Source organism: Somniosus microcephalus, chromosome 19, assembly GCF_052327205.1.
Source record: "Somniosus microcephalus isolate GS21.2 chromosome 19, FLI_Smic_1.0, whole genome shotgun sequence".
NCBI lineage: Eukaryota > Metazoa > Chordata > Chondrichthyes > Squaliformes > Somniosidae > Somniosus > Somniosus microcephalus.
The window spans coordinates 41,383,280-41,396,961 of NC_141005.1; the positions used below are offsets into that span (position 1 = coordinate 41,383,280).

The following is a 13,682-nucleotide window of genomic DNA, read 5'->3' on the forward strand; positions in this document are numbered from 1 at the left end:
TGCATGTTCTGCACTTGACAGGAATGGAGTTCAATTTCTTTCCCTATCACAATTATAAATAGCCAATCAGAAAATACATGAGCAGCTTTTAATCAGCCAGCCATTTAAATACTGGTGGGTGGGGTGAGCATTTGAGTTTTATTGGGCTTCAGTTTGAACTTCTGCTTCAAACATATACCTCATCAAATTAAAAAGCATGTATTCTGCAGGAGACTAGATTTATACCCAGCCAGGGAAGACAGGGATATTCCACAAAGGACATTCCTTGCCATTTATCAGTTCATGGAACGGCACTGTTTATACTTCTGGCAATTTCACAAGTAGGCAGATATAGAAGAACCTTCGCTATTTCCTCTGGCTGCTGCCACGGTCATGTAGTGGGCTTGGCCTATTGTGCAGCAAATGTTCCCATAACTACCATGGCTTGTCATGAAAGGAAAAGTTTAAAAGAAAACTGCATTTGTATGAACGAGTAACATGTTTGGAGAAACAAAGTATTTTTCCAGCTTTTTTTGGATTGGCTTTATTCCAATCACTAGTAAGTAAGGTGGTTGGGGGAGGGGAGGGGGGTGCAAACAACTGGATAGCAGCATGGTAGGGCAGTGGCAGCCATTTTGTCAGGTGCACTTTGACCATGTGTGCAACATAAACGGCCACCTGAGGTGCTTTTATATTCCAGGAGTGCAGTTCGAGGCAAACATGCAGTTCTTTCTCCGTCAGCTGCATTTCATAGTATAAATACCCCAATGTTCAGGAAACTAATGACATCAAACACTGTGGGCAGGATTTTCATTGGGCCGTGGAGGCGGGATTGGAGGCGTGTGGAGGGTTAAAATCTCGAAATCGGGGGGCACGAACCCATCCCGCCCCCAACCCGCCTCCATGCCAATTGCAAAGGAGGCGGGTACCCAACCCGCACTGAGACCCGCCTCCCCGAGGCGGGAAGGGGATTAGTGCCAATTAACTGCCTGTTAACAGGTAGTTAACAGGCAGTTTTTAGCCTAATCCCTATTTTCATTGTTGAAATGTGGGATTCCCGACGGCTCCAAACCACGCCAAGTTAGCGAGGAGGGCTGTCGGGATGAAGGGCTTGGAGGGGTCGAGATGTCCGGTGTTCAGGTGAGTGATGGGTGCATGAGTGCAGAGGTGAGTGTGTTTGGTGTGTTTAAAGTGTTTAAAGAAGTTTTACTTACATTTACATACCTTTACAGCCTTCCTTCCCTCAGGTCTCGGGAGTCCCTCATCTCACCGGCACAGAAAGCAAAATGACCACGATCTGTCAAAAGTTCCAGCATTCAGCTTTCTATTCCAGGGAGATCTCTAGATCATCTTGACAGGAAGGAATTAACTTGGAATACAGATTGTCAGTGTTTGACAGCTTCAAACAGCTGTGAAACGCTGATATTTCTTCTGTCAAAAGGTCTTGACAGACGAAATATCAATCTGTGACGTCACCTGTTGCTGGGTGGCCCTTAATTGGCCTGTTGAGCCCGCTGGGTGGGCTCAACAAGGTCAATCAAGCCAAAATCACGTGGGTTGGCTAGAACTCGATGGAGGCGGGACTACAACCCCGAAAGTTGTAGTCCCGCCTCCTACCCGACTCCTCAATGAAAATCCAGCCCTGTCTGTACGGTGTCAGTTGTGGCTCAGTGGGTAGCATTCTCCCCTCTGTTTCAGAAGGTTGTGGGCTCAAGTCCCACTCCAGACACTTAAGCATAAAAATCTAGGCTGACAATACAGTGCAGTACTGAGGGAGTGCTGCACTGTCAGAAGTGCTGTCTTTTGGATGAGGTGTTAAACCGAGGCCCTGTCTGCTCTCTCAGGTGTACGTAAACGATCCCACGGCACTATATCGAAGAAAAGCAGGGGAGTTATCCCTGGTGTTCTGGCCAATATTTATTCCTCAATCAACATCACTAAAAAAGATTATCTGATCAGTATCACATTGCTGTTTGTGGGAAATGAAGTGAGAAAGTTCAGAGATTGTAAACTGTTTTTTAAAAAACCTCCAAGGGCACAGTTCGCCAATAATGTTGGATAAATTACTGTTTAGACCTTTGAGGACTGCAGTGGCAATTTTGCCACAGGCCAAAAATACTGCACTGCAAGATTTAAATCCACCATTTTCTTCCAGGTGCACTATTTATAGAATTGATTGCAGGGGTTTTCTGCCTGAAATTCAATATTCAGCTTTTACATATTGTTACCACATGCAAAGAAATCTGCCTTTTCAGTCCACCAGTCTTCAAAGATGTAAGTGGAAGACCTCCTCTAGTCAGAAGGACCCCGTCAGTTAAACCCTAGCACAAGATTCATGATAACTGTTTAGCATTTTAAAGGTGTCATTGTAAAGAAACACACCTATCTGCAGGCCGATCTATGGTGCTTGCTGTGTAATTAAAATCAGCTCTTGAAATCACAGAAAATCATTCCTCTGTAGTGTTTGAAATGCTAATAGAGACACTTGAGTGTCAGATGCTGAAGAGGTCCCTTTTGAACACTTTTATTCATTGAAGATTTCCTCTATTCTTTTTAAAAATCCCATTCTTAACTTTGTATTCACTAAATATAACTGTAAACATTTTACCAAACACCATTGTTGTTATTACATATGGATGACTAGCTTATTGTAATGTTATGTCCTTTGTACTCTCTGTGAACAAAGATTGCCAGTGATGTTGCCCATTGCATGTCTGCTCTATAAAGATTTGAAAACTCTCTTTGGTTACTAACATTTAGCTTCTTGGCTTAAAAGTAAAATTTGATCGTGGTAAATGTGGCAAATACGGCTGGAAAAGCTGGAGAGCGAGGATGAATACTCCCCCAAAAAATGTTCAACTCTAATTGTTAGCATCAGCGGTGTTTTAGAAGACCTATATTTATCTACTGACAGAATATTGTAGCCTTATTCAACATGCTGCAGTGGAAGTCCATTCTTGCACCTAGACGGAGTGCCATCTGAAGTAATGCAGACCAATACACTTAAAGACAGTGCACTAAGCAAAGGGCAGGGAATGGGAATAGACTAGATCGAGCTAGCAATGACACAAGCATGAATTGCTGAACGGCATCCCTCTGTGCTGTCATTTCTATGATTCTACACTCTATGTCAGAGTCCAACCTCTCTATATAAGTGTGGCCAGGTTAACTGTTCCCAGCACAAGGTAGCTAATCCAGGTTTCCATGATTACAGGGAACATAAATACATAATAAAAACAGAAAATGCTGGAGATACTCAGCAGGTCAGGCAGCATCTGCGAAGAGAGAAACAGAGTTAACGTTTCAAGTCGATGACCTTTCGTCAGTTCATCGACCTGAAACGTTAACTCTGTTTCTCTCTTCGCAGATGCTGCCTGACCTGCTGAGTATCTCCAGCATTTTCTGTTTTTATTTCAGATTTCCAGCATCTGCAGTATTTTCTTTTTGTGTAAATACATAATAGTTGTAGCTTCATGACATCCTGTATCAGTCCAAAACGTCTGCGTGTAATGCCAGTGACAAAGCTCCACGGCTCCTTGGAATCACTGTTGACTCAGCCAGTTTATCCAGTAAGTAGCTGAGCCATTACTGGGGAAAGGTTCAATCTCTGGCCTGTGCTGAGTCAGCTGATCCTAGTCACGGACATTACAATTAGCGTCAATGACCAGAGTGAGAAAATCGGCCACAGTTCCCACTCCTGATTGCTACCTAGCAACCCCCGGCTGAATGTGCGCGTGTGGGGACGTCAGGTGAGGACAGGATTGGGCTTAACTCTGATGACCCCACAGAGTGAATGAACCTATCAGCGTTCATGGTCAGCACTCACAGATGAATAATGGGTGAGGTGCTGGGGGTGGAACCGAATCTCAGCAAGAAGTCATCATCGTTAGAAAATGAAGAATTCTCACCCGAACAGTCTCCTAAGCTAGAACAGAGAGGTTTTAATGTGAAGTTAACAATCACTCACTGGAACGTATATTTGCCTATGAGAAATTGTGACTTCCCAAAGGTGCCCCTGTATAATATCTTTCTGTGCTGACAGCAGTCACCAAGGTAAAGTTCATAAGACATCGACCTCCTGTTAATGCCATCTAACATACCTCAAAACGTTGAAAATGAAAACTTTAACTGCAATGTTTGTGCTAACTATTATGCATGCAGAAGATACTTTAACACTCATAGTTGTGCAAACCAGGTTTCCCTTCTCAGTATTGTTTGGGCATCTTTGTAATACATTCCTAAAGAAGGATTGAGTTAAAATAATGAAAGCCCAATATATTAGATCTTTGTAAGCTAGTAACAGCTACTTAAAAATGTTACCTCAGTGAGTGAACCCTGCTTCAAAAAAAATGACAAAGAGTTAATTAAAAACAGCTCCAAGCTGTACTCTGTAATACAGATAAGGTAAGTAGTACTTTTTGAAATCAAGGCCGTGTCTGCATTTTGGAATGCAATGCTTCCCCTGTAAATACAGGTCCTGATTTAAGGAATGCCATCGAGAGCATTTACATTCCATTGTCAGCTGGTATTTTTAGGCAAAGTGAGACTCAATTTTTAATTACCTGTACAAAGTAAAATTTGTCTATAGCAATCTCCTCGTATCAGTCTCGAAAACACATTCATGAATCAGATTCATACCTGAGTAATGGGACCATCTGCATATAAAGACAAATGTGGCTGTTGTACACAACTTTCACTGTATTTAGAATGTCTTCAAACAATTTTCAGTAAGAGCTAAAAATGTGACCAGTTTAAAAAGTGATACATTCTTGAGGGCTCTAACAGGCAATGCTGTTTCATCTAAATCCACACTTGTGAGACAAGAGAGATTGGGAAGTGAGGAATAATAATAAAATATTTTGTGATGTTATCCAATGGTTAGTCACAGAATACATTTACCACAATAGATAACTGGTAGTAATGTATCTGGTGTTAATTAAATGATTCCGATTATATTGCAAACTCAGCAGATTATAAAGGTCAACAAAAATCAGAGCTTGAATTACTCTGCCCTTTATCTCACTGGTAGACATTTGCTATTCTTAACATAATATGCATTTTCAATGTTCTTTTAAAAATGTAACCATCATAAGCTAGTGAATGTGGTGGAGGCAATATAACTTTGTTGAAAGGGCAGTAAAAATGTTGAAGCAGAAGTTATATATCGCATGACTGATAATATATTTAATACCTCGGTACTGTTGTGGGTTCAAGTCCTGCTCTAGAAACTTGAGCACAAAATCTAGGCTGACACTCCAGCGCAGTGCTGAGGGAGTGCTGCACTGTTGGAGGTGTCGTCTTTCAGATGAGACATTAAACCGAGGCCCCGTCTGCCCTCTCAGGTGGACGTAAAAGATTCCATGGCATTATTTTGAAGAAGAGCAGGAGCATTATCCCCGTTATCCTGGCCAATATTTATCCCTCAATCAGCATCACTAAAACAGATTATCTGGGCATTTTCACATTGCTGTACGCAGTTTGGTCACCACGTTTCCGACATTACAAAAGTGATTACCCTTCAAAAGTACTTAATTAGCTGTAAAGCGCTTTGCGATGTCCTGAGGTCATGAAAGGTGCTGTATAAATGCAAGCAATGCAGCCGCGCAGTAATGGGAAAGGTCCCGCGCAGGCTGCTCGCCGGTTTTTTCATTGTAAGTACCGTGCAGGCGCAGAAATTTAAAGGGACCGCGCAGTAAAAGGAACAGGCCGCGCAGAATGAAGCACAGCTCACAGGGAACATTGAACGTACGCCTTTTTTTCTTTTTACCCATTTATTCTGAGTAGTATACTGGAAAATACACTTCGCTATTGGTTAGAGTGGTGTAAGCAGTATTATCTGTGATTCTTTTGTTGCTACTTCACTTATTTCTTGTAGGACAACTTTGGCCTGACACTTGCTTGCTCAATAAATACATTGGTTAACCTGCCATTCACAGAATATAAACTGTAATTACAACCACATTTAAATGCTTAACACCGGTGGTGCTAAGTATAACCTGATGTGAGAAAATGCAGAGCAATATATTCAGAAAATAATTTAAATGAAAGCAAATTAGAAAAGCCTTACCGTAACTTTATTGTGTGACAATTCTGTATCTGTTATATTGAGACGATCACTGCCCATGATTCAATGTTGGAAAATAAACTAGTATTACATTTAAAAAATAAAGTTTCAAGTTTCTGGAAAATTGTCAAGATCGCACAATATTTGTAAAGATCAACTCAAATCAGAATAAATGACCAAGTAGCCAGAGAACAGGCAGACATTTGTTACTGATCACTGTGAATCTAACAATGCATCTCCATTCATTTCTCTGGTAGGGCTGGACAGTTGCGATGGACTACCTGCTGTGGTATTACACTATACAAACCAGTAAAGTCCCAGGGTCAGTGAAGTAGGAGTACTCCAATTGGCCATCAGCCCCTGAGCTAGGTAGTGTGGGGGAGGGGGGGGGGGCAGGCAGAAATCAACTATGGTTTGCACTCTAGATCATCCCTGTAGGAACCTGTGAGTATGGGCATTAAGGAAGCTAGGGTTTGACTCAACAGCAAGGGCCCTCAAGGCCAAATTGTCTGCTGACATTCACTGCTTAGACTTTAACACGAGTAACGTCCATTTAGGTGACGTAATGGAGGAATATTGACACTCAGGGAGTTGCATCATTGCAGTGATTGCCTTCACCAATAGAAATGGGGAGAACATTTAAAATAAAAGCTAATGCTGCATAAAACTACATATTGGAGCTGAAAACACAATCAAGAAATGTCTTTCTAACTCTGTAATATCTGTTATGGGTATGGTAACATAATAGTTATAGGACTGGACTAGCAACCCAGCAAGTTCATAATCTCACCATAGCAAATTGTTAACCAATTTACTAAATCTAGGCATTTGTGGGCTGGTGGCAGAAAAACATGACTATGAAAGTCCAACTGGTTCACTGATCTCCTTCAGGGAAGGGAACCTGTCCCCACGACTTGGTGCAGCCTGGGTGATTGCAGTCCCATGTTATGCTGTTGACTCTTAGTTCCCTTCTAAAGTGGCCATGTTCCCAGGGCATCTAAGGCAATAGAAAAGCAAAATAATGCAATGCTGAAATTCAGAAATATAAACAGAAAATGCTGGAAATACTCAGCAGGTCAGGCAGCATCAGAACTGACGAAAGTCATCGACCTGAAATGTTAACTCTGTTTCGCTCCGCTGAGTATTTCCATCACTTTCTGGATAGATAGGAAATAAATGCTGACACTGTCCACACCTCAGATCAAATGAAAGTATTAACCAGATTTGCTCTGAAGGACCAGCTATGATTTGAATCAGGCAGTAAACTGGAAATTGGAGCTCGTTTCCACTTTTACTTTATTTTAGTGACATTTAATCCTCTACGCAAAAAATATCAACCCCCTCCCTAGCATTAAGATATAGCAATAAAACATTATATCCTAATTATAAAAACCATTTAGCAGCACTACTGTGTTGAAGTATGCACTTTGTCACTGGTTAGTGCTGATATTCTATTTTTAAAACTTATTTTCATGTTGATAGCTGTAACATGTTTTAATTTTTGAAGATATCAATAAAGCTGAAACAACAACAAAAGTCAAAGTTCAAGTTGGATGTGCATCCACCTTTGATCCAAAGCTTTAAATTGCAATTTCAATAATTTTTTTTTACAAGGAATTTATAAAAAATCTATTTTCTTTAAATTAAGTGCAACAATAATCAATAATTGTCGCAAAAAAACTACACTTTAACAAGATGAGTCCAAAGAAAGCTCCTGTAAGTGTTTGCTATTCTTAAAGGGGCATGGTCTTCATTTGAACAAAAAAAGTGGTAGCAAACTTTTTTGGGGAAGGAGCAAGACCGTGCAGCAATTCTAACACTGAAGTCACTTGCAAGGGATGCAATGATCTGTTATGATACAATTTACCTCATGACAACGAGTGTTTGTAAACAAATAAAATAAATCCCCACTTATTCATGAATGTGGCAGTCCTTTAAAGGTTGAACTTATTTTCTTTGGAATAAGCTTAACGCTCCAGTGCAGTGCTGAGGGAGTGCTGCACTGTCGGAGGTACCGTCTTTTGGATGAGACGTTAAACCGAGGTCCTGTCTGCTCTCTCAGGTGGATGTAAAAGATCCCATGGCACTATTTTGAAGAAGAGCAGGGGCGTTCTCCCCGGTGTTCTGGCCAATATTTATCCCTCAACCAACATAACAAAAACAGATTATCTGGTCATTATCACATTGCTGTTTGTGGGAGCTTGCTGTGCGCAAATTGGCTGCCGCGTTTCCCACATTATAAGAGTGACTACACTCCAAAAGTACTTCATTGGCTGTAAAGCGCTTTGAGACGTCCGGTGGTCGTGAAAGGCGCTATATAAATGCAAGTCTTTCTTTTCTTTCAAAAAGTATTCTGGTGGATAAATGTAATTCTACTAAGAATGGCTCCCTTCCTTTTCTGTTGTAAAACCGATTGTTTACCGTTCTATTTTGATTGAGCTAAAGATTCTGGTTTAAAAATTAGGATCTGAATGGGACGGCAACTCAGACAACCGCCTCACAAGGAGCAATCAGCTCATGGGGTAATGAAAACCTGCTTGAAGTTGCACCAAGGAGGTTTTTTTTTCAGGCAGGATCTGGTAATGCTGGGAGGGAGGCAGCTGGTGTCTGGCAGATCTGGATTTCCAAACAGGTGTTGCTCCAAGCCTTCAGGCCACAGGGCTGGGGAGATCTGCTGAGCCTGTCACGTCTGATCAAAGGGACCCGAAATACTGTCTAATCAAAATCGTTGGCCTCCAAAATAAAAAGCCGACTGTTTACAGCACGCAACGTGGAACAGATTTTCGCCTCATTAAAACTCTGTACATAATTTGTTATCATTGAATGCGAATTAATAGACTGCACGTTACACTAGGGCTGGAAGAATGCAGACACGCCCTACAATGGTGAAAATAAGCCAGGTCCCGCTACTAGTGCTGAAAATGAAACTTTTCTTGTTCACTGGTAGGGAAATTGGTCCAACACTTTTTCTTATGGTGTGTTCTCCACCTCGTCAATTCAGAACCTCTTTCTGCTAAACCATCCCCTTCCCTAAATCGTCCGTGTAAACAGTGACTTTTTTTTTGGAAAGGGCACAGGTCAGAGAAAGATAAGTTGATTGATCCAAACAAACTAGAAGGCAAAAAGGGACCCAAAACAAACTGAGACAACAGCCTCTTTCATTCGATCCGACCACCTTGTCAAGTTCAATGTATATATTTACATAGGCTGGGAATATAAAGACAGTGCTTTCGGGAAGTGGGGGAGGAATTTGGTGAGAGATAAGGCTGCCGTTCGCCCTCACCCTCAGCCTGTTATCTATGCGGCCCCTAACCCCATCAAAGCTCCTGTCTCTGGGTCAATCTGACAATGCCAGGGGTTCTCCTATCTGCTATTCCTGCACCAAATGGTAAGCCTGACATTATTGAAAGAGCAAGGTCCAAGGCAAAGAGCCGCCACCGAGTCTCCCTAACATACATCTGAAAGTTTCTGTAACTCGGGTATTTCGAACCGTTTTTTTGAATTATAAGACAAGCCAGCTCTTTAATTACAAGGACGTCACAAAGGTTCGTGTTTTCGGAAGATTAAATCAAGATGTTTCTTGCCGACCATTCACCGTTTCCTTGTTGCAAATCCAATTATAATACATGTGAGTTGTGTTAGTGTCACTGTGAAGCGCCCGACTCGCCAAACTACTGCAGTTAGAACAAAGTAAACCCTTCAAATGGGTAAAAGGACCAGTTCACACACAAACACACCGTCTTTTTAAACGGACACTTTATACCATCAGAAATTATCATTCTTCTAGAAGATATATTTTTTTAAAGTTGGTAGCATGTTGATGTTTCTAGCTTTACGACTGAATATATCAGCAGACTTTTTGTTGAGGCGGCTCTTTGCCCTAATAAATGTTTTTTTTTTAAATGGCAGAATCTGCCGTTGGTGAGTTGCTGGGTTAGTGAATCTTGCTCTCAGCGCCCTGTTGGGAGCAGTAATATAAATCAGCGTTGATTGATTCACTTTATAGCCGTTCTGACTACAGTATTTAGTAAAACATTATCCTTAAAAAAAAACATTTTAAAGTATGTCATTATGTTATAGTTAATATAAAATGGAACATCGCCGCGGCACCATTTACTTACAACTTTAATTAACTAACGTCACGCAAATTCTGTTCACAACAGGTCTGACCTGCCCTTTCTTTAATATTCTGCCTTTACGTCGCAGCAATAAATCAAGTCTAGCAGGCAGTAGCTTTGCATTTTAACCCCGGGCACTGCCTTTTTAAGACAGCCTGCCATTAATCTGATTGCCTTTTAAGAATAGTCACATATTCAGCAGATTTCTTGCCAAACTAAAGAAACATTTTATTTTATAAAATAGACGAACTCGACGACAATTATATTTTTACAAATATGTACAAAGGTCTCAATGTGCTTCACAAAACACGTGAAGAGCTACAAGATCACAGGGGCTCCCTGTCCACACAAACTCTTTGTTTTATGTAGTGCTTGTTGATCTATTCATGGTTAGAATTAGCTTTACAATAAGACGAGTCGATAAGCTTCGTGGGTCTCTTTGAATCGCCCGTTTACAAATCAGTTCAACTTGTCTGACACTGACTTGATTTCCATCAGAAAGCAAAATGTGTCATTAAAGAACTTCTGTCGCCCATACCTCTAAGTTCTTTTGTCAGAAGAAGATTCTTTGTAAGTCTTTTATCTGCAGCTGATTGTTGAAAAGAGAGAGAAAAAAACTATTGCACATTGTTAAAGCAGCCCATCTTCGGCAGAATATTGCTTATCCACAAGATACTGAACCTTTTGAAGAGACCCTACTTATCCCTGAAAGCTTCACGTTAAAAGGTAATAGTTGCCGAGCCGGGGGTAATATGACGACTGAACTGTTAGTCATTCCAGAGTTACAGCAGAGCACACATTGTGGAAACACACGTCTCTGATTTCGGGTTCCAAATGTTTGGAGACGCCACAGGTTCCTCCTATAGCTTAACCTTTTTTTGAACCTCACCATCCAGCCCAAGCGAGCTGTGCTGTCAGCAATGGAAACTATTTCTCCTTACATTTTCACTTAAGGTGAGGAGTTTTCATTGTTTCCTGGTTCCCCTTTTGGGGCCATTGGTCTTCCAGACCAGCCCTATACATAAACTGGGAGGGGGGGAGAAGAAGAAGCAGAAAAACTATCTTTGTGGCAATAATCATTTCAAACACAAGTTGGTGGGAGGGCGGGTTCGTATTTCCCGTGTACTTTCAAGGGAGGGTGAACTTTCCCATACGAGCCCCCGCCACTACTTGTAATAACGCTGGCGGGTTTCCTCCTCACCCTTCTTCTGAATCTTCTGCTGCAAATGTTTTGCCAAGACTGCAGTGTCTTGGAGCTCCAAATCCACATGCCGCTGGTGATCCCTACCACCAGCAGCATGAAGATCTTGACCATGAAGATCTCCACCGCTGGGATGGAGTTGGTCATGGTGCAATCCAGATTGTTGGAATGGTTGTCCGTTTTGCACTTCTCCCGAGTGGCTAGGAGCTTCCAATAGTCCATGTTGAGGCGTTCGTAGAAATAACAAGCTATGACACAGGTAGCAGGCACAGTATACAAAACCGAGAAGACGCCTATCCTCACCATCAGTTTTTCCAGTTTATCCGTGTTCTCCCCACCAGTCTTCATGATGCGCCTGATGTGAAAAAGCGCCACAAACCCAGACAAGATAAACGAGGTGCCAACGATCAGGTAGCAAGCCAAAGGGATGAGCACAAAGCCGGTCAGCGCGTTGACATCCATACTCCCCACATAGCAGATCCCGGTCAGTTCATCTCCGGCCACTCTCCTCATCACCAGTATGATGATGGTTTTGATCGCAGGGATTGCCCATGCTGCCAGATGGAAGTAGCTGCTGTTTGCCTCAATGGCCTCGTGTCCCCATTTCTTCCCAGCCGCCAGAAACCACGTGAGTGTCAAGATGACCCACCACAGGGAACTGGCCATGCCGAAGTAGTAGAGGACCAGAAAGACTATGGTGCAGCCGGTGCTCTCCAGCCCCTCCTGGATAACGTAGAGGTGCCCGCTGTCCCTGTCGCAGGCGATGCTCTCCCCTCCAGCGAAGAGCCGGATGATGTAGCCCACAGAGTAGACACAGTAACACATGGACAGGAAGATGATGGGCCTTTCTGGGTACTTGAAGCGCTGGGGGTCGATCAGGAAGGTCAGGACAGTGAAGGCACTGGAGAAAAAGCACACCACCGACCAGATAGCAATCCAGATGAAGGCGAACCTCTTGTCCTGGTTGGCCCAGTAAACGTCCACGGTGGGCGAGCAGAGAGGCGCGCACGAAGCGCTCTTCTCCACCCGATGAAACTTGTCGTAGTTCTCGCACGCCGTCTTGCCGGGGCTGTCCTTGGAGAAGGGGAAGAGGTCCTGCGTCCCGCCGGATCTCAGGTGCGGCCGGTAGACGGGCGGGAGCACGCTGGAGCCTCGGGGCGAGTCGTCCGAGCCGTTGCTGGGGGCTTCCATGCAGAGGAAGTTGGGGTCGTTCTTTTTGGGCAGCTTGCTGCAGTCCAGCGAGTCGGGCCAGCGGAAGCTGAATTGCTCCATGATGGGCGAGCACTTGAGCCGAGCCTGCTCGCACATGACCCGGCAGGCCGGGATAGGGGTGGAGACCTGCTCGGTGCACATGGGGGCATAGAGAGAGCACAGGAAGAACTTGAGGTGACTGTGGCAGCCGTACTCCACCAGGGGGGCGAACTCGTGCAGCTTGATGGCCGCCTCCCTTTGGTCCTCGTGGCCCATCAGATTGGGCATGCGGGTCATGTTGTAGCCAATGTCCCGGCACATGGGGATGTCGATGGGTTGACATCTGCCCTCTCGGTCGGAGCGTTCCGAGTCCATGGAACTTATGGCCAGACTGCACAGGATGAGCGAGAAGGTCAGGGCGCAGAGGCAACTTACTTTAAACAACGGTCCCATATTCGGAATCTCCTTCCCCCCACCCCACCCCCTCCCTCCCCACCCCTCAAAAAAAACCAGCGACTCAATCCGACGCGATCGTGTCTTGGGCTAAACTTTCTCTGTATCCAAACTTGGTCCCATGGAAGTGCTGGCTCCCGACCCGCAGCTGCTCTGTGAGTGCGGCTCTCGGAGAAACCTGCCACTGATGCGCCTCTGAGCAGACAGAAAGGTGAAATCCACTGGCTGAGGACGGGGGCCGAACCGAACCAAACAGCAGCCGCCGCCAAACGATCGCAATGTGTCCCTCTCTCTGTAACTTCAAGGGCTTGTCTCCGAGCGCTGCTCTCTGCACTTGTGGGACACAGGTAGGAGGAAGTAAACACTCACTCACTCTCTCACACACACACACACACAGGCGGCTCTCTGACTGGCAACTGCAAAGTGAGCTAAGAGTGGGCGGACCGTCTGTGAAACTCGGGCAAAAAAAAGAGCAGCGAGAGAGAGAGAGAGGGAGAGAGGGGCGATCATCAAAAGATCGGCCAAACAAGCATTTGGGCGCCTGCCATTCATCTGATGTTGTGTGGATTTCCGCCACTTTTTTCGATTTAATGAAATTCACAATCAAATAAATATTACCCTCCAACCAGCTTTTAATTATTTTCTAATAATCCTTAGTCTAAAGTGCATTCCTGTC

The 13,682-nt window shown here is 43.7% G+C and overlaps 1 protein-coding gene across 1 annotated transcript; it reads right to left on the minus strand.

Annotated features, from left to right (window-relative positions):
• Positions 1-10,364: 10,364 nt before the first annotated feature.
• Positions 10,365-13,020, minus strand: fzd10 (frizzled class receptor 10). The gene has a single exon (XM_085961685.1). The coding sequence runs from the start codon at positions 13,004-13,006 to the stop codon at positions 11,243-11,245; it is 1,764 nt and encodes a 587-aa protein (XP_085817811.1). The 5' UTR covers positions 13,007-13,020; the 3' UTR covers positions 10,365-11,242.
• Between the last annotated feature and the right edge of the window lie 662 nt (positions 13,021-13,682).